At 50.5% G+C, this 19,047-nt stretch overlaps 1 protein-coding gene across 1 annotated transcript in view; it reads left to right on the forward strand.

Moving 5' to 3' along the window:
* Nucleotides 1-3,925: 3,925 nt before the first annotated feature.
* DRP2 (dystrophin related protein 2) overlaps nt 3,926-19,047 on the forward strand; it is a 31,302-nt gene continuing 16,180 nt past the window's right edge. The window contains exons 1-4 of the mRNA XM_030967873.1: nt 3,926-4,249; nt 11,985-12,121; nt 17,555-17,688; nt 18,508-18,664. Of these exons, the coding sequence (XP_030823733.1) occupies nt 12,014-12,121; nt 17,555-17,688; nt 18,508-18,664 (399 nt within the window). The 5' untranslated portion in view covers nt 3,926-4,249; nt 11,985-12,013. The remainder of the gene's footprint in view (nt 4,250-11,984; nt 12,122-17,554; nt 17,689-18,507; nt 18,665-19,047) is intronic.

The following is a 19,047-nucleotide window of genomic DNA, read 5'->3' on the forward strand; positions in this document are numbered from 1 at the left end:
ATACCCTCTCCTCTTTCTTTTGGCACTTGCTGCTCTGAAAAGATTTCCTTCCTCCTTCATAGTCTCTATTTCTCATTTGGGGGGATTGTTTCAAGGCCTGTGTGGGAACAAATGAAAAGGGGGATTAATTCTGTTTCTGAGTGCATGGCTTGCATCAGTTCTCTGCCCATTCTTCTCTCTCACCCCAGGTACCATGTGTTTAGAAAGTACCCTGCTGTTTTTCTAAATGCTTTCAGCAGGGTAGAATCTGCTCGGGGAAGGTTTTTGTGCTTATTGATGCTAACAAAAGAGGTACAGTTATTTATTTTAGATCAGTTATTTAAACAAAACAAGAAAAAAAGCCCCCCAGGATGGTACAATATCCAGTCAACTAAATTATTTTCTTAGGGCCCTAATTCTAGTTTTGTTCCTCCTTGTTGAAGGGAGGCTCTTTGTGCTCTGCTCCCAACCTGCTGGCCTGTCTAATGTACTGGAATTGATGGGCAGGTCTGTCCCTTTGTACAAGACCTGTTCCTCTGGCTTCCCCTCCCAGGTAGGAACAGCACAACCACTGAGATCAATGATCCTGCATCAAAACAGAGCTACAGCTGTTTGGCTGTGGGCAGCTGCGAGAGAACACAGTGCTGTCTGATGCTTTAATTAGGAGGAGACTCAGGTGAGGGAGCCCTGTGTCTCAGGAAAACAGGGATTTGTAGGCTCTTGGGGAGAAATTGGATTTTTTCAAGCCATAAGGGACCTTGTCCTGGCTCACAAGCCTCTCACAAAACTCTTCTTCAGCAGATGGATCCACAAGGACTGTGGGTGTATGGCTCTAGGGAAAGTGCTCTTCTTGGTGTCTGCCTGTATTCTCCTTTTAACAAGGATAACTAACTCTACATTCTGTTCCTGACCAAAACACTTTAATTGGGGTAAATTGATAAATTTGAGCTTTACTTGAAAGGGAAAGAATGTACCAAAGTTTCCAAAGGATGGTAACAATACTTTCTCTTCTGTAACAGAGAGATGAACTTTCTCTTTCAGGAGATGTGATGTTTCAAAGGAGCACATTTTGGGAGCCAATTCCCTGTGACAAGGACTATTTTAGAAGATAAAGTTAATTGGTGGGAACTTATGGGAAGAAAAATGTAAAAGTAATAGCCTTTAATTATACTGAACCCTGAAGTTTTATGTTGAAATTATGAATGCCAGAATTTTAGGTAATGTTTTTGTTTGGTTGGTAATACAAGAATAATTATTGTTATGGAAATTCTAGCTTACAAGTGATTAATAGTAATGGCTTTGCATATTGAGAATGTAATACAAAATTTAGGCTGAAAGCAAACACAGCCCTTTTTTCTAGCTTTTAAAACTTTCAAACTAAAAATTCTGTGCGTGTGTCTCTCTATATGTCAATTTTATGTTCAAGCCTTATAAAACCTGTCCCAATTTTTACCTATTGTATGATTGTACACTGTATTCAGCACTGTGCATATTGAGATATCCCTGTTGGGACGGTGGGCATTGTTAGTTTTCCCAACAAGGTACATATTTACTGTTTCATAAAACAGAAAATGTCTGAAATGTTTCATTAGGGGAATACATAAAATAAGTACCACTGTATCTTCTGGAAGCTCAGCTCTTGGAGCTCCTTGGGAGATTTTTTTGGCTTAAGTTCTCTTCAGAACTCAAAGTACACCAAATTTAGCCTCTCATCTCAGAAGCCTTCCCATACACTTAAAAAAGTTGTAGTGCTTATGTGAAAACTGTGATTATGACACATCCGAGCTGGTCTCCCTTGTTCCCCTTGAGTTCTGAATTCCTCCTCTCCTTGCCCTAATTTTATCCTTAAAACAGAAAGTATTGGAGGACTTGGGAAGCTGTTCCCAGCCCTGGAAGCAACTCTCCCAGCAGAGATTCTGGTTTACCTCATAATTTAAACTAAACTGACACAAGAGATTATTTTTTTCCTCTACTGCATTTAAACAATCAATAATTGAGGATGCTTGTACAGAAAAGCACCTTGTTTTTGTGGTTCATGCTGTCTGTTCATATCTCTGTGCTGATGTCTGTCTTGTGTGCATGTGTAAATTGGCTTGATATGTTTATCCATGTTGTCATGTCCCTTACAGCTGCTGCTGGTGACAGACACACGCTGCCATCGGATTTGGCCCCGTCTCTCTGGAGAATGGTGTCTTTGGAGCTGCCTGGACAGCCCTTCCAGACACTGCTGTTATTTCCCCCCTCTCTCTCCTTATTTAACCCAAGATTTCTTATTTGTGTGTGCACAAAAATAGCCCAGCAGAGTCTCTGCTCATTTTTGTCTTCTGATCCATATCTGGGGTTTTTTTTGGTCTAAATACAGCTTTCCAGGAGGGATTTTATTGCATCAGTACAGCTGTTGTGGAAGCAGGAGCTATTGAAGAAGCTTTTAAGAGCAGAAGGTGTGGAGTGAATAAGTATTCTTGGGTTGGTACTCCAAGTATTCAGTGTTGCTCCTTTTGGAACCAATGATAAGGAGGTTGCTATTTAAAAATCTCCTTTCAGTGTGGTTACAGGAGTTCTCTGTGCCTCACTGTGCTCTGCTCCTGACTCCTGGTGCACCCATCTGGGATGAAGGGAGAACTTCAGCCACCCACCCGCTGCAGGTTCTAGCTGCTACCATCCCAAGGAGCTCACTGGTTTCTTGAGGACTTTCTCCAACATATTTTACACAAAATCAACTATATTTTGAGTTTTAAACCTTTTCTATGTTTAATTTGGTGACCTAGGAAAGCGTTTGATTCATTCACATCCCCACGGCATGGGATTAAAGGTTTTGCTCTGTAAGGTGCCCAAACTTGTTGAAAGGTGCTCGTGGGCTCCCCACCCAGCTGGGCACAGCCCTGGGGTGGGCTGGGCACTGCCCCTCTCTGCAGCACCATCATCCTTAACCCCACAGGCAGCCCTGTGATGCTGCAGGGACTTTGCCAGTTGTTATTTCCCTTGCTGGCTCGACCAGGAGTGATTTTTCAGGAATGTAGTGGAGTTGTGAAGCTGTTACAGTGTTGATTCTGAGTGAACCTGCATTTTGGAATACACCTGAGATGGGGAATAAATGTATAGAAATGTTTATAAACAGCACTGATATTTTTGGATAACGTAACTGCGTGAGCAGCAAAATAACATCTTTAGTCTGTCAGCTCTGGGGAAAAATGGGCTAAGATTCATTAAAGACTTCTGACAAGGACCAGAGAGATTGTATTTTCTGACTTTTAATTTTCCCATGGAGAGGCTGAGACAATCTAGTGCTTAAAACAGAGAGCTGGGATTACATTTGAATCCTCTTTCTCACCAAGTAATTTAATTCTGTTTCTTTTTGTGTTACATGAAAATAACATCACTTGGTGGCTCGAGCAGTTTGAAATCCTTGGGTGGAATGATCTGAAGAACTGTAAACTGTTATCTCTGGACCAAAATCCCAACTCTGTGTCTGTTTGTGTCCTCATCCAAGCTAGCAGCTCAAATCCTCCTGTTTCTTGTGAGCTGAGACAAGATACCCTGACATTTAAAAGGAGAATTGCCTCATTCCTTTACTTATTTTTCTTTTCCAAGAAGAACAGGAAGCACATCTGAAATTAAGTGATAATCCTATTTTTGCTCCTTAACTTTAAAACGTGCTATTCTTAAATTATAAAAATCGAGTGTCAGATACCCAAATTGTGCTTAAGGAAGGAGGCGAATGGGTCTGGCATTTTCCAGCACACGCGTGGCCATATCTAACCTAAAATGAGAGCCGAGAGGCGGTGGGAGATGCCGGCGAGCAGAGCGGAGCGCGGCTGAGCCCAGCAGCCCGTGGCAGGTCCCCAGAGGTCAGATCTCAGTGTGTTCGTACCTCTCCCCTCCTCCCTTTTCTCTCCCCCTTTCCATGTGTATTTTGTCTCCTCCTCCTCCCGTGCGTGCCCATCTTTGCATCCCCGCTGTTCCCCTCCCCTGCCCGGCATCCTCGCTCTCGGGCCGGGCTCTCCGCAGGGCCGGGCGCTCGGGGGGCTCGTCCTTGCTCCCTGCCCAGCCGAGGGGATCTCTGTGGAGCTGGGCGAGCCGCTGCTGCTGCTGCCGGGGATGTGATGGCATAGCAACACAGCAGCCGGGGCGGTGGAGGAGGAGGAGGAGGAGGAGGAAGGCAGCGGTGCCGAGGCTCAGCATGCAGCCCTGCCCCAGGGGCTCCGCTGCTGATTCACAGGCAGCCCCGCTGCCCGCTGCCCCCGCCGCTCGGACCCGCCGCGCTCGCAAGGTAGGCCACGGCAAAAATGCTTGTGTTCCTGCCTGGGCTGGGAAAAGGGAGAATTCGGATGGATGGTTTAAACTGGGCAATGCGCTCTTTGGGGGTGTGCGTGTCCCTTGGCGGCAGCGCTGCCCGTGCGGGCGAGGAAACTTGCGGAGAAGAAGAGAAGGGTGTCGGGGTGGGAGCAGGAGAGGTGGCCAAGACCATTTCCAGGAGGGAGAGGCCAGGGAGCAGCTGGGGATGCGGATTCCCGAGGCGAGCAGCAGTCCCCGGCAGCCCGGTGTGCCCGGCTGCGATGCTTTGCTCATGGAAGGTTTATTTACCCGGGCAGGGTGTGTGGTGGCTTTCTAGCATCTTCCTGGCAGGATCAGGGCACCCAAATATTCCTCACAAGGACCAGCCCACAGTCCCAGCTCTGCCCTTTCCATTCAGCACCTTACACGGTCCAGCCTCGCTCCTTTATGTGTCCGCCCTCCCCTCCCCCAGCTTCTCCCCAGCTCCTTTCACTCATCCTTCCTCCTCCTCCTCCCTCTCAAGGGCTGGTATTGCCGCCACTGACCTTCCCCTGGATGCAGGCAGCCCTGGCCGGCTGCAGGATTGCCTGCAGGAAGCACAGGACCTTTCCTGCTCCCCAGGGCTCAGCGCTCTGCCTCCCTCTTCCAGCCAGACAGGACAGCCTGGGCTGTGCTTTCTCAAGATTTGGTGCCACAGATTATTCCAGGTGCCCAGTCCAGCCTGGTTCATTCAGCCTTCCCTCCAGCACAGCATCACAGCTGTGGAGGTGCACTGCTGGGAGTGCCAGCATTGTATTTGTGGGGTTTCAATGCTGAGATTGCCCATGTGCGGTGACAGGGGTGTGGAGCAATTATTCCCATGCCCTTAAATGTCATGCTTTCTCTGGGAGAAACCAATGTTTGTTTGTATTTCGAGTTTTAGTGCTGAAAAAAAAAAAGTCTAGTCAGTTTTTGGTCAGTTTGTTTTCCTTGTGCCCTATTCCAAGGTCCCTCACACCTCTCCTGCTGCTGCTCACCTCTCTTGTCTTGGACCTGTGAGAGTTCTTGTTTGGTTATTCTCATGAATGGCCTTTCCTGCCTCAGCACAGTGCCCTTGTTGAGGAAGCTGTGTGAGGTCCCAGCCACCAGGTTCAGCTGTGCTGGGGGGGTTTGCATTCTCCTGGCACTCACGTGTGGCTCTGGTGCCATCTCACACCCTCCCTGTGCTGAAAGCTTTCCCTGCTGCTGTGGGAGCTGTCCAGGCAGGATTCTGGAGACAGCAAGGATGTGGTGGCACTCTGGAAAGGAACTGGACCACAGTCTCACTTTGTAGCAGTGTCCAGGAATTTGGGTGCCTGGAGTGCTGGGAGGGGAAGTGTTGGGGTGTTGCTGTGATGTGTTGCTGTGTTCAGGTCCTCTCTGTCAGCTGAAGGAGCTGAGATGGGATGAGGATCATGTCTCTGGATTAATGCCTGAGACAGATCAGTGCTGCTCTCTAAACCTGGCCAGGGCTCTAACTGTGAATGGGGCTGCTCAGGTTGGAGTGGCTCTTCACAAAACCAAGCAAAGTGACACAGGGAAGGGATTAAATGAATGGGTTCAAACAAAAGTCCTGAGTTCTGGAGACATATGGTGAATTTCTGAATATAGTCATGTTTTGAGAAATACATTCAAGGCTTCCACTTTAGCCTGGGTGTCTGTGATAAAAGCGTAACAGAGGAATTATAAGTCTCATGAAATGACATACTGACCAGAAAGAACTCAGTCTTCAAAAAACTCTCATTTTCATAGGTGTATGAAGATGAAACCAGTCTTTTCAAAATTGAGCCAAAATTGCTCCTTCCCATTTGCCTTTGCATAAGAATAAAGTCACTCTGCCACATCTCAAGTAGGGAAAGGAAATGTGACTCCATGGGGCACACAGCCTGGTCATAAAATTCATGTCCTCAGAAGGCCAGAGAGCCTTGTGCTTTGGCAGGGAGTTTATTATAAAGACAACCTTGGGGGCAAGGCAGAGTATTCAGTTTAGAGAAGCAGGTGCCAGCTTTACAGTGAGAATGAGAAGCCAAGTGCCAAGGCAGCCAGGAGTCAGCAGCATAGCCTTGGCCATCAGAGCTGGGTGTGGGTGTGCTCTTCCCACTGTTGTTGATCAGTTACTCAGCGTGGCAAATGGGTGATGTGCTTTTCACAATGCAGCAAAACTTGTTTGCTGCTTCCAGCAGCAGGGGAGGGAGGGTTCAGGTGCTTAGAGGAGAAAGGCAAAGGCAAGGCTTGAGTTTTTCACTGGCTTAAATTGGCAATTTCAGGGCTACAGGAACCACGTTTCTGAAGGAATGTTCAGTTTTTATGCTCGTTGCAACCTTCTTTCAGTCATTAAGCAAGTGGTTTCCCCCCTGTTCTGCTGTCCCTTTTGGGAGGTTGCTGCTTGCTCTTCTCCTGCTCCTTCTGTCTGTCAGGTCTAGCAGGCAGCAGCTTCTCTGTGTCCAGCACAGCAGGGCTGTGGGCTCACAGCTGGCTCCTCTGCCTGCTCGAGTCATTATTTCAGTACTTTAAGCTGCTAAGAGAGGGGAAGAGTTCCTAGGAAAAGTGAGCTTTAGAGGCAGCAACTTAAAACCCAGCGGGGAGTCTGAAATGACATGCGAAAGAAATGTAGGTTTTTCAATCTTCCTTTAAAAAAATTCCCTCTGTTATTTTTGAGTCTAGAGAAGGGTAGTCAGTTTTGCATGACCATGTTGTGGGCATACACCCACACTCACCTGGGGAGGCGGGGACATCATCATCACCGCAGTTTCCTAGTGCAAAGCCAACTGGTGAAGTTTTTCAGTTTGGGGTTGTGTGAGTGTTTATATTCTGTTGCTTAGGAAAATGGAGAGTGAGTGAGCTGCTTCCTTATTAAGATGTGTGGCACCTGTTTATCCATTGAATTAAAATAACATTTTGGTTATGAGCTCCAAGTCCAAGTGGCCATTTAAGAAAGGAGCTCATTAGATGTGAGAGTCCCCACTTGACCCACCCTCAGTGAATAACACATCTTGTGCTGCTTGCTCGCTGCCAGACAAACCAAGGTTTTATGTTACTTCTCATGGACAGGTGCTTAATTGAATCACCCTTCATTTTAATTAGTAAAGGGGACCTGGTGCTTTGGTGGAAGTGCAGTGTGAAGCCCAGCTTTGGCCTCTGGGATTTTTAGCCCTCAGATGATGGGGTTGGAAATGCTCCCACGTGTGGAAGATTGCTGACAGTCCCCTTCCAGGGTACATGGGAGCACATAACCAGGAGAATGTTGGGATGATTTTTGTGCGAGTGTGTTTGGGTATCTATTCTGGGTTTGTAAAGAGATGGAGATGAAGGGCCTGTGCTCTGAGAGGGAACTGTGTTGTTTTCATGTTGATCCCACTGGGACAAAGGTTGCTTTTCTCTCACCAAACCTTGACCAGTGGGGTCTTGGGAAGTAGGTCATCTGGCCTGCAATCTCAGGCTTAAATTATTTACTTACAAGTGCAGAAAATAATTTTTTGCTGAAACAGGATGTGTTGTTAAGCTGTCGAGGGAGTCCTGCTGTCTGTCAGCCTGGGAATGCTGCCTTTGTTAGCATCTGCATGGGAGCTGAACTCTGAAATATCCACAAGCCTCCCACCTTTCCCCTGAAAGGACACTGAACATGCTGAGCTAAAACGTTATTACTTCTCTGTACAGTGAGTTAAGCAACAACAAAGTCATTAACATTTCCAGCAGCAGGGAACATGTTTGTATTTCCACTCTCCTCATGGGATAAAGGCTGAGCTGAGCTGCCTTGCCTCAAGATGCTCCCATATTTTTTTCCTTATAGGCCAAGATCTGGAGTGGAAAGTTTCAGGGAAGAATGTTTAGGAGGAAATTAGGAATTCAAAGCATAAGCAGTGTGATTGAGAGACCTCTTGACCTATATCCTGTGTTTGCTGCTGTTATATGTGATAGCTGGAAATTCAACATCTGACATGACACTCCACTGCCTGGGACAGATTTCTAATCCTGGGGTTTGGCTTTAGCCATGGAGGGTCAGCTGCAGTGTGAATTCCCTCAGTGTTTGGGAGAGTTTGGATATGGGTTTCTATCAGGAGGATTTTAAGCAAATGCAGCAAAATTGGAGAATTCTGTGCACCATGGGCACTGGTGGCAAGCTGTCACCTTCCTTTTGGCTGGGCTGGAGAAGAGGTGCTGAGGAGCTGGGGCAGCCTCTCCAGCCGGCCAGGGATGCTGCTGCAGCAGGTCTGGAAAGCAGAGAGAGCACAGAGATCCCTGGGGGGTGCAGTGAGCTGTGTGACAGAGCTGGAGCAGGACTGGTTGAGCAAAGGCTGTTCCAGCTGCCTTTGTCAGATTGCCTGGAAAGAAGGGAGTGGGACAGGCTCTCCAGTGCTGAATTTGTAACAGGTACAGCTCATGTAGGAAGATTTAAAAAGGCAATTATTTTGGATTTAATACCTTTAATGCCCAAGGATTCATCTGTTGAAAAGTAACATGCAGATTTTCGGCTTTCTCATTTTTCAACTAGAGGATCATCAAGGTCTCATCTTGGTAGTGGTTTGGGTACTGGAGTGTTTGGAAGCTCTAACACAGCACTGTGGAACATGTACTGCTTCATTTCTTAGGGTGTTCTGAGAGCAGAGGCAGGTGTTGGGTGCTTTTCATGGGGGAGGATGCAAACAGCACCAGGTAAGGAGGTTGTACCTGATGCCTCTGATCTGACACCTTTGTGCCTGGAGTAGGACCTCCAGACAGGTGATTCACACCAGTGGAAGGGGTTTCCCTCCCTGCTATCTCCAGTGTGAGTGCAGTGCCCCAGTCCCTGCTCCAGGGTGACTCTGCAGCTGCTTCTTGCAGTGTCCACCTGTAGGAATTCTCACCTGAGCCTTGATGTTTGTTCTGCTTGCTCAGGAATGTGCCCAGGGGAGCAAGCTCACTTTGTACCTGTTTGAACAGCCTGACCACGTTGTTCCCTGAGTCCTCCAAAGGAGAATCTCTGAACTCCTTTTCAATTAGAGGTTGGAGTAGGCTGTGGGAATGAGAGGTTTTGTTGTCTGCACTTCAGTCTGGTTTGTATGATGTTGAACCTTGGCTGACATGTGCTGGGGCTCCAGCACCAACCTAAAGCAGAGTTCAGAAGGTGGATGGTGGTGTGAGAGAGGCAAAGTGGATCACAGGTTTGGCTCTTGACAGGAGTAGGCATCAGGCAGTAGGAATTTAGCCAGGAAGCATCCACAAAATCTGCTCCACATGCTGCAGTGCCCAGCCCCAGAGCTGTACAGAAGCACTGAAGTGGGAGTGCCAGAACTGGAGCTGTTTTGTGTGCCTCAGCAGAGAAGCAGAGCAGATCCAAGAGCATTTCTACTTGCTTGGTTCCAGTAATAGCAGGGAATTTGGCAGGGGGTCCCATGGAGCTGCTGGCTTGCCTGCAGACGTGCCTCTCAGTCTGCTTGTCTCTCTCTTCCCTGAATGTGCTCCTTTGTGCTGGCTGCTGTGCAGCTCACTCAGTCCCACAGTATCTGGGTTCTCTACCTCTGGGCTTTGTCCTTGCTGTTGCAGAGTGCCAAAGGGCAGCTGAGGCACTGCCCTCCGCCCTGCTCCAGTGCTCCTGGCAGCGAGGTGATGCACAGGACACGGCTGGGCAGTGCCCTTTGCTTGGCACTCAGCCTGTCCTGTGGCTGCTGCCTTGGACAGGCTTTAGCTCCCCGTGCCATCTGTGTCCTGATGGGCTTTGCCATCCCTGGAGGGGTTCAAGGAGCCAGCCCTCAGGAGTGCAGCAGTGCCAGTCCTTATTTCCATGATGCTGGCAGGGAGCATGGACACCCTGCATGTGGCAGGGTTACCCACCCCTGTCTCAGAGTGCACCCCGTGCATCACAGCTGTCACTCAGCAAAATGCAGTCAGAGCAGAGCTCCTGACCTGCCCAGCACTGCTCCTGTTCTCTGTGCTGGTGGCAGGAACTGCCAGGGGCCAGGCTAAGAGCAGAGAGCCCAGGTGTGTGTGTGCTGTTGGAGGGCTGGCTGAACTCCCCTGGCCAGCACACACTGCTGCAGTTTCCCTGCACTGTGGCACAGAAAAACCCAGGCCTCAGGATGGCAACTACAGTGAGATATCACAGAACCTCTCTGCAAAAGCCATGGATTTCCCTGTCCTGGGGAAGAGCTCAGTGGCATTCCTCTGTCAGGGGCTGTGAGGAAAAATAGCTTTCCACACCCTGAGAATTGTATCTCAGCTAGATTGAGTGTCATTTAGAGGAACAGAGCCCAAATGGCACAAGCACTGGGGGAAAAGGAGGTGGTGTTGCCTTCTGTCAGAATTCTTCTGTACCCTTGGGGTTGGGTGTGGTGAATTTGCACCAAGAGGTTGCAGGGCTTTGAAGACCCTGGAATTTATAATTATTAATGTGGGTCTCATAATCCCCTCATAATCCCCTGCCTGCATGGGCAAAGGAGCAGGGATGCACAGCCTGCAGTGTTCATTGGTGCTAATGGGCAGGAGAGGGAGAGGACGAGACCTTGGACTGTCAGCCTGCTGGAGAGCTCAGCACAGGCTGTTCTGCTGGAAAGGGAGAGCATTATAGCTGTAAAAATCACTAAGAGATTAAAAAAAATTCACAGGATAATCTCTTAATGTGTGTAATTGAGGGCAGAGAAGGCTCAGGCAGGGGAGTGAGGGCTGTGGAAGTGCCAGGGCCGGGCAGCGTGCACAGGGCCGGGGGGTTTGTCCTCAGCTGTGCAGTGTGGCTGCTGTCAGTGCAGGATGTGCTGCCTGATCCTGCCCCTGCCCTGCCAGGGCCAGCAGGAGGGGTCCCCCAGCTGTCCAGCTGAGCTGGGTGTGAAGGAGCCAGCAGCCTTCTCCCCTCAGCATCACTCATTGCCCTGGCAGCAGCCTCATCTCCAGGCAGCCATGAGCTCTGTCTGCTGGAGCAGGTGATTTTTACCTTGTAAAAGTAGGAAAGCAGTCACCAAGTCTTCTCTGAGCTTTATTTCTCACGGCTTTCCATAAAGCTGAGATGGTGCTGGCAATGAAATGAATCCCTATTTTAGCTCATTTAGAGTCCAAACAACAAAACCCAGCAGCATTGTGACCAGAGGTCTCATTTCTGATCTATAGAATAGTCCAGGGGCCACTGCTAACTGGCTTTGCAGGTCATGCAGTTCAAAAATGGGGATAATGAAGGGAATTTTATAGCTCATAATGAGCAAAACTCATAAAAAGCTAGCTCACAGTATGAGATACATGAAGCTGGGGCTCTAGGCAGTTTGCCTTCTGAATATAAAAGGAAAAAATATGTTTGAAAATGTTGTCTGTTATGGGGAAATGGCTGTTCTGTCTAAACATAAGTTGTTCTGGATTAAAAACCATACTGCACTACCTGCTAGGAAGAAAGTGAATGTTATCTCAACCAAAACTAGAACAATGGCCATGCTAGTGAGATCCTCTCTCCCTTTCTCTAACCATGGGCATCTTGTACAGCTCAAGAAACCCAACCCTTTCTAAAAGTGCAGTGTAGTCTGTGGGACTCACTAACAGCAAATTGTGTAACCAGGTGGAAGAAAAGAGTTGGATGCTTAGATGAAACTAGAAAATCTAGAAACTAGATTGTAACACCAGTAGAAGTACCTTAAATTAAAAATACTTCCTTTAATCTCCAGCTGCCCTGGAGGCAGCGCTGCAGGCAGCTGGGAAGGGGCTCAGCTCTGTGAGGGGGTGCAAGCTGACCCAGGGACTCTGCTGCTGCTTTTCAGGTGCTCCATGCCCATGACCATCAGCTCTGATGCAGCCCCTGGTGATGCAGGAATGGCTCCATGTCCTCCCTCCGTGTCCTGAGTGGCCCCTCCCGGCCCAGGCGCAGCACAGCAGCCCTGCCCGCCCGCTCTCTCAGGTAAGAGCTGCCCTGGGAGCCCTTCTCTGGCAGACTGGGGAGAGGCTGCAGCTTTCTGGGGGGCAAACCAGCCCCTCTGCTCCTGGGGAAGGGAAGGCTGAAGCTCCAGCCCCCATCACTTCAGGAGAGTGTGTGCTCTGCTCCGGCACTCCTGCTGCAGTGTTCCCCAAAGCAGGGGAAGAGAGAAGACCTGCAGAGCTGGACTCTGAGCCTCTTCCACAATAAAGAATGAGAGCTTACTGTAAACACCTCTTATGTATTTGGTTGGGCTTTTTTTTTTTTCCTAGAAACTTGGAAGAATGTCAGCTTTTGGTGAAAATGTAGGTTTTCTACTCTTCCTGGTTGCAGAGAAGAGATTGGAAATAAGCCCCTGGTGGGTGCTGTAAGGCAGAGGAGGAATCTGACCTCTTACTAATCTAATTATCTTGAGGGACAGATCTTGGTGTCCCTCCTCCTCCCCCCAGGGTCTCAGAGCCCCAGGCCAGGCTCCTCACCAGAGGGGCAGGAAGGTCTCTGGGGACCCTGGGTAAATGGCAGAGCAGATGGAAGGGCAGAAAGGTGTGCTGGCAGCTGTCGGCAAAGCTGCCTGTGCTCTGCACTGAGCTGTCATGAGGTGCTTTAGCACCTCTGGTGTGGGGAGAGGCTGCCTGGGCTCTGCCAGGCTGTGGATGCCTCTTTGTCTGGAGCTCTTGGTCCCAGGGTGCCTCTCATGGGACTGGACACTGCCAAAGGTTCCCTTGGGCACTGGCAGTGTTCTCTGTGACGGTAGTCACAAGGGTGTTTGGGTGAAGGAAGAGACAAGATCTTTGACTCCATTACAGAAGGCTTGATTTATGATGTTATGATATATAATATACTATACTATACTAAAAAGAAAAAGAAAGGAGAGTTTCTAGAAGCTGCTAAGCTAAGCTAAGAAAAGTAAAGAATGATAACACACAAGCTGGCTTTGACAGATTCTCAGAGCTAGCTCTGCTGTGACTGGTCACTGAACTAAAACATCTACGCTAGAACTAATCACAGATCTACTTGTTGCATTCCACAGCAGTAGGCAATCTATTGTTTACATCTTGTTGCTGAACTCTCAGCTTCAGCAGGAAAAATTCTGAGAGAGGATTTTTCATAAAAGAAATGTCTGTGACAGTTCTCCCCAGGACAAACGAGGTCCCAGCTCTGCCTTTTCCTTTTTTGTTGTGTTTCAAGCATGAGAAGCAAGGTCTGAGCCTGAGGTTTCTCCCTGCTTGGCCGACCATCACCTGGACCTGTTTGCCTCAGGGAGCTGGGATGTGCAGGAGGAATGCAGAGCTGTCTCTGGAGAGGCTCCAGCATGCAAGGATGAGGCAGGGGCAGGCTCTTGGTGGCTGAGGCAGGGATGCTTGGCCCCATGGTGGCTGCTACAGTGCTGCTGTGGGCCAGTGGTGGTTGATAAACAGCCTGGCAAATGAAGGGAGGAGGGAGAGGGATAGAACAGGATGAGCAGGGAAAAGCCTTCCTGACCTGCTGAGCAGCCCAAGCCTCTGTGAGGGGATCAGAGCCCTGTGGGATTTGCTGGGAGAGAGGAGGGGAGTGGGAGCAGGAGCAGTGTTAATGACAGCTCCCCACTGGAAGGGGCTGCTGTTGGTGCCTAGGAAACAGCTTCCCTCTCCTGTCCTTGCTGGTGCTGAGAGCTCTGGGCAGGCTGCAGACAGCCCATCCTCACCTGGGGCCTCACTGAGCCCCCTCCTCCAGTCTGGGAGCTGCCCTCCCATCTGTTGGACCTGAGGGGTGCTGGGGAGAGGAGCTGGCTGTGCTGGTCCCAGAGGGAGGGGCAGCACCCATCAGGGAAATGCGGGACAGATACTGGGAGCTTTTCTTTCCCTCCCTGTAGGTGGAAGAGAGCACGATAAAAATTCTGGGCGTCAGGACTGTGGGGGACACAAGAAGCCAGCCCAGAGCTTTTTGGCAAAAAGAAACTATTTGCACTTGGTCCAGGCTGGCATGAACATCTGCTGGTACCCAACGCTGTGCTGGGGCATGCGGGGACAACAAGGGCAGCTTTGACTTTTTTGGGATTAGATCTCAAGAACCTATTCACCTTCTGGGTCACTGAGGCTTGATGGGATGATTTGCTGGATAAATCCCTTCCCTGGCAGACACGCCTGTGTGCTCTGTGTGTGCTTCAGCACCGGAGCCAAGGTCTCTGCTGGGCATCCCCTTTGCCCTGCCCTTGCAGGGATGGCTCTTCCAGTGACCCTGCATTGTAAATCAAAGGTGACTCCGGCAAAGCAGAGAGAGAATGATGCATCTGACTCCATCATCAGAGGGCTAATTAATTACTTTATTGTACTATACTATGTACATTGTATCTAAACTGAATCTGCCATGCACTCACTCTTGCTCACAACTGCCCAGAACTGCACTCATCTCTGATTCTCTCCTGACTGTCCTGTGATAGTCCTGACACACACACACTTCTTGGCCCTGACAGGCCAAGGGAACAAAACATCCTCACTTTGGGTAAACAATCTCCATATTGCATTCTACTTTAGCACAACACAGGCACAGCAAGCGAGATAAGAATTGTGTTTGCCTTCTTCTCTGCTTATCTCACAGGCTCTCTCTGTTCCGAGAGCATGTGAATACCACAGCCCTGCACACACCTGCTGTGCCGTGGGGCTGGCCCCAGCGGGCGCATCCCTGCCCTCCCTGTGCTCGGAGGGCAGCCGCGGGGTTAGGGCAGGTTGGAGGCTGCTGGAATGCCGCTGCACAAAGCTGGGATTGAGGCTGGCAGTGATGGCTGCCGCCCCCTGCGCATTCCTGGGGGGTCAGTGCCCGGCCGTGCCGGGCTCCCGGCCGTGCCGTGCCCGCTCGTGCCCCGGGGCGCTGCCGGGAGCGATGCCCGCTCCTCCGGCGGAGCTCCGGGCGGAGCTGGGGCTGAGAGCAGCGAGGGGCACCTGCCACAGCCCGCGTGAGTCCCAAAATTAACCTGGTGGAGGGGGGCGGTGAGGGGCCGGGCTGCTGGGGCTCTGGGGAAGGGATGCTGCGGGGATGCTCAGAGGGAAAGTGCAGGAGCAACGCGGGTAGCACGGTCGGGACGGACAGAGACAGAGATCTCTGCAGCCAGGTCTGGAACTTGTGGGTTATTGCAAAGGGCCTGGGTGCAGGGCCCTGCTGGGAGCTGCCAGGCACAGCTCAGAGCAGGCTGAGAGAAGAGGGGGAGAGAGGATGAGAGGGTGAGAGAGTAAAAGGGTAAGAGAGCAAAAGTGTAAGAGAGTAAAAGGGGTAAGCGAGTAAGAGGGGCAAGTGAGCAAAGTTCCCATTACAACACAATAAATCATCTTCTGTGTTCAATATTCTAATTCTCACTAACCAATCTAGTACAATATACAAATTCTGTAGCATTTCCATACAGCCTATAAGAATCACTACATTACCATACTGTGTTACATTTTAAACCCTAAAAACTCCTCTTTGGGCCCCTTCTGCCAAGCTGGCAGGGTCTGCTCTGACCCTTGTGCCTGTCTGCAAGCAGAGGGTGTTGTTCCATCAAAAGGGGATTACCTTCAGCTGGCCACACCATTGTTTTCCAGTTATTCAGCAACTGAGGTATCTCAAAGTTTGCTTTCATTTCAATCTCGCTTAGAGTTTCTATATTCTCAAAATCTTTTGCCAGACAGTCATATTTATAAGGCTTTCCTGTTTCATCTTCCCCAACAGGAAAGCATTTATTTCTCCCCCTGCTCACTTGCAGGGGGTTTGTCCGAGGGCAGCAGGTGTTCAGCACCTGCTCTCTGCTGGGTCACTGCTACGTGATTATCTACAAGGCCTGGGAGCTGCAGGCCTGATGGGCTTTTAACTTATGGAATAAGGCTGGGAGGGCTGGGTTGTCTGCAGAGCTGTGCTGCAGGTGCACCCAGGTAGAGCTGATCCTTCCTTTGGAATCCCCTGGGGTAGAGGGGAGGGCTGGAGAGTTCCCTGGCACTGACCTGCTTCAGTGCCATGAGCACCTGCACATGCAGAGTATTGGTTTTTCTATGTGCAAGCAGCAGTTTTAGCTTCAGTGGATCGTTATCCATGGCCCCAAGAATCCTGTGAACTCTGTGGGTGATGGTTTTCTCTGTTTTCTTGGTGTTTCTGGAGTGGCAGGATGGGGAGGCAGAGAACAGCCTGTTGGATGTTTTTAGATGAATCAAACTTAGCACCAGTCTTGGCGATCATTTGATTTTTCTCTGAGAACTGGTGTGGAGGGGGTATTTTTAGCTGTGCAGCCAAATTCCTTGTCTGGTTGTTTTCTCCTGCCTGTTGTTACCCTCAGCTTGGCTGAATTTCTTCTCCAGGCACCTCCACGAGCCCTTGGACAGCACAAGTGACAAGTATGTACACATTCCCCTTGCAAGAGCTGCTGCTTTTCCCCCAAGGCAGCTGCCCTTATCTGGCCTGTTGTATGCTGTTTAGAAAGTACTAACACATTTAATTATGGTTGATTAAGCACCTGGGGATAATTATCTCCAGCGAGCTCTAATATCAAAGCAGCACTCGATCGAAATGCTGCCATTTCTCCAACACAGCTCATTGATGTCTCACTTATGGGAAAGTGTCCCTGTGTTTTGCTTAACAAACTGTGTTTTTTGGAGAGAAAATCCCCTCTCAATCACTGAGTCCTGTGTCAGGGGCTTTTGATGCTGTGTGTTGCTGTCACCAGCACGTGTGGCAGAGTGTGTTGTGAGCAGGGGCATGATACAATGCTAAGGGCTCAGGAGAGGATTCCAACAAGGATTTGTTGTCCAGGGATCAGAACCCAGTTTTCCCAGCTGGATGTGCCTCCCTTGCCTGGCTGGGTTAGGATTTGCTGTCTTTTCTCCATGGCCTTTTGCAGCACCCTTCCCACGGCTGCTCATTCTGGAGAGCTGCGGAGGAGAAGCAGCATCTGTGGAGGAGAAGTGGCTTCTCAGATTTGCCATGCAGGCAGGGAATATCCTGGAGCCTCTGTAGAGGAGCAGGTGGCAAGTGCCAGCATTGGGGATGGCATAAAGGATGTTGGCAGATCCCCTTGGTCCCTAGGAACAGCAGGATCAGCCTCCTCTCGAAGCACAGCAGCTCTGTGTAACATGGGAAAAATCATCATTAGCCCTGCAGGCACTGTGACACATAAGGACCAGCTCTGGCTTAACAGCTCTCAGCAAGATAAGCTCATTGCTGGATAGCTGAGGAGAGCAGGAGATGTGCAGTAAACCCTCCCTTCAACCTTTGCTCTGAGTGCTGCTGGAGCTGGCGCTGCATCCTTCTTGCAGGGACAGCCAGGAGTTTCCTGGGAGCTGCTAAGAGACCACCCAAGGAACAGGGCAGCCCCCTTGAGAGTCAAAAATTCAGTCAGGGTTAGGGCAGAGTGGGGTGGGTGTCTCCAGGCACCCAGGCAGCGGTCTCTGGATGCAGTGTGGTTCTGTTTCTGCCCAGGTTGAAGCCTCACAGGATGGTGCAGGACCCTCGTGTGTAATCCCCCGGGCTCCCAGCAGTGCTGCCGGGCCCCAGGCCCCTCTGGAGATGAATCTTTGCTGGAACGAGATCAAAAAAAAATCCCACAGCCTTCGGTAAGAGTCCTGCCTGGAGCAAGCCCCAGGCTGGCCTGGCCTTCCAGCCTTGCCTGCTGCTTCTGGCTGTCAGGAGGTTTTTGAACTTTTTTGCTTGATGAGCCACATGAATTCACAGTGACCTTGGCTCAGCTCCCCCTCTGGTCCACAGGCTTTTGAATCTCCTTTTGCTGGAAAGCATCTCCTCCATTTCTACCCATCCCAAGCTCTCCTCCCTCCCCTCCTTCCCTCCTGCTTGCTTTCTGCTGCTCTCTCTATCCTCTGCCACCTCTGCAGCGGTCTCTTTTTGCCCCATGGCTTTGCCTGCACCTCCTCTGTGCCCATCCCTTCACTGGGAGCCCTCTCCCCTGCATGAGGGGAGCATGCCTGCCAGACTGCCGGAGTTTGCAGCTCCAGCATGACAGAGAGCTTAACTGGGGCGTGTTAATTGTCTCCTGCCTTAATCCAAGGCTCCTGGAAGCTGCCCAGACATGTAAATGCCATTCCAAGCCCCCCTTGCTAGCCAGAGCAGTTCTGACCCACGGGCAAACACAGAATGGCTGTCCTCTGCTCTGGGCTCCAGGGTGAGGAATGGCTCCAGGGTGAGGAATGGCTCCAGGTCCTTGTCCCCAGTGCCTCCTGCCTCACCCCACCTGGCAGTGTAGGCTCTCTGTGGGCTGGGGGTCAGCACAGCCCATGCTAAGGTTGCTGCCAGTCCCTGGGGAGGTCCTGGGGGTCAGCACCCAGCCATGGTGCTCTGCTTCCCCTTCTCAGGGAACCTGCTCCTCTCCTGTCTCTGTCTGTCTGTCTGTTGTCTCACTGTCCTTGCTCCCCTGCCAGGGCTCGGCTGGAGGCCTTCTCTGACCACAGTGGGAAGCTGCAGGTGCCTCTGCAGGAGATCATAGACTGGCTGGGGCAGAAGGATGAGGAGCTGTCGGCGCAGCTGCCCCTGCGGGGCGATGTTCTCCTGGTGCAGCAGGAGAAGGAGACACACGCGGTGCGTTCCTGCTCCTCCCCTGCTCCTGCCCTGAGGGCTGTGCACAGCCCTGGCTCCTGTCACTGCCGTGCCACAGCCAGCCCCGAGGCACTCCATCTCTGCTCTGAGAAAAGGCAGAGCCCAGCTGGTTTTAGACAGCAAACCCACATTACAGCCTCGAGTCACCTGCAGCTGGTGATGGACCCTGTCCTCTGTAGTGGCTTCCTGTGTCCTACCTCTCACTGGCCTCTGCTTTTGGGATCCTGGAGCCTGAGAAGGCTGGTCTAGGGGCAGTCCTGTGGCTGCAGGAACATGTTATCATCATGCCTGAAACTGGGGTACACCCAGGCACATCAGAGTTTTCTGAAGTACACAGCATTTTCTTCTCACTGCCAGTGGCTGTT

The sequence above is a fragment of the Camarhynchus parvulus genome, chromosome 4A (genome assembly GCF_901933205.1).
Source record: "Camarhynchus parvulus chromosome 4A, STF_HiC, whole genome shotgun sequence".
Taxonomy (NCBI): domain Eukaryota; kingdom Metazoa; phylum Chordata; class Aves; order Passeriformes; family Thraupidae; genus Camarhynchus; species Camarhynchus parvulus.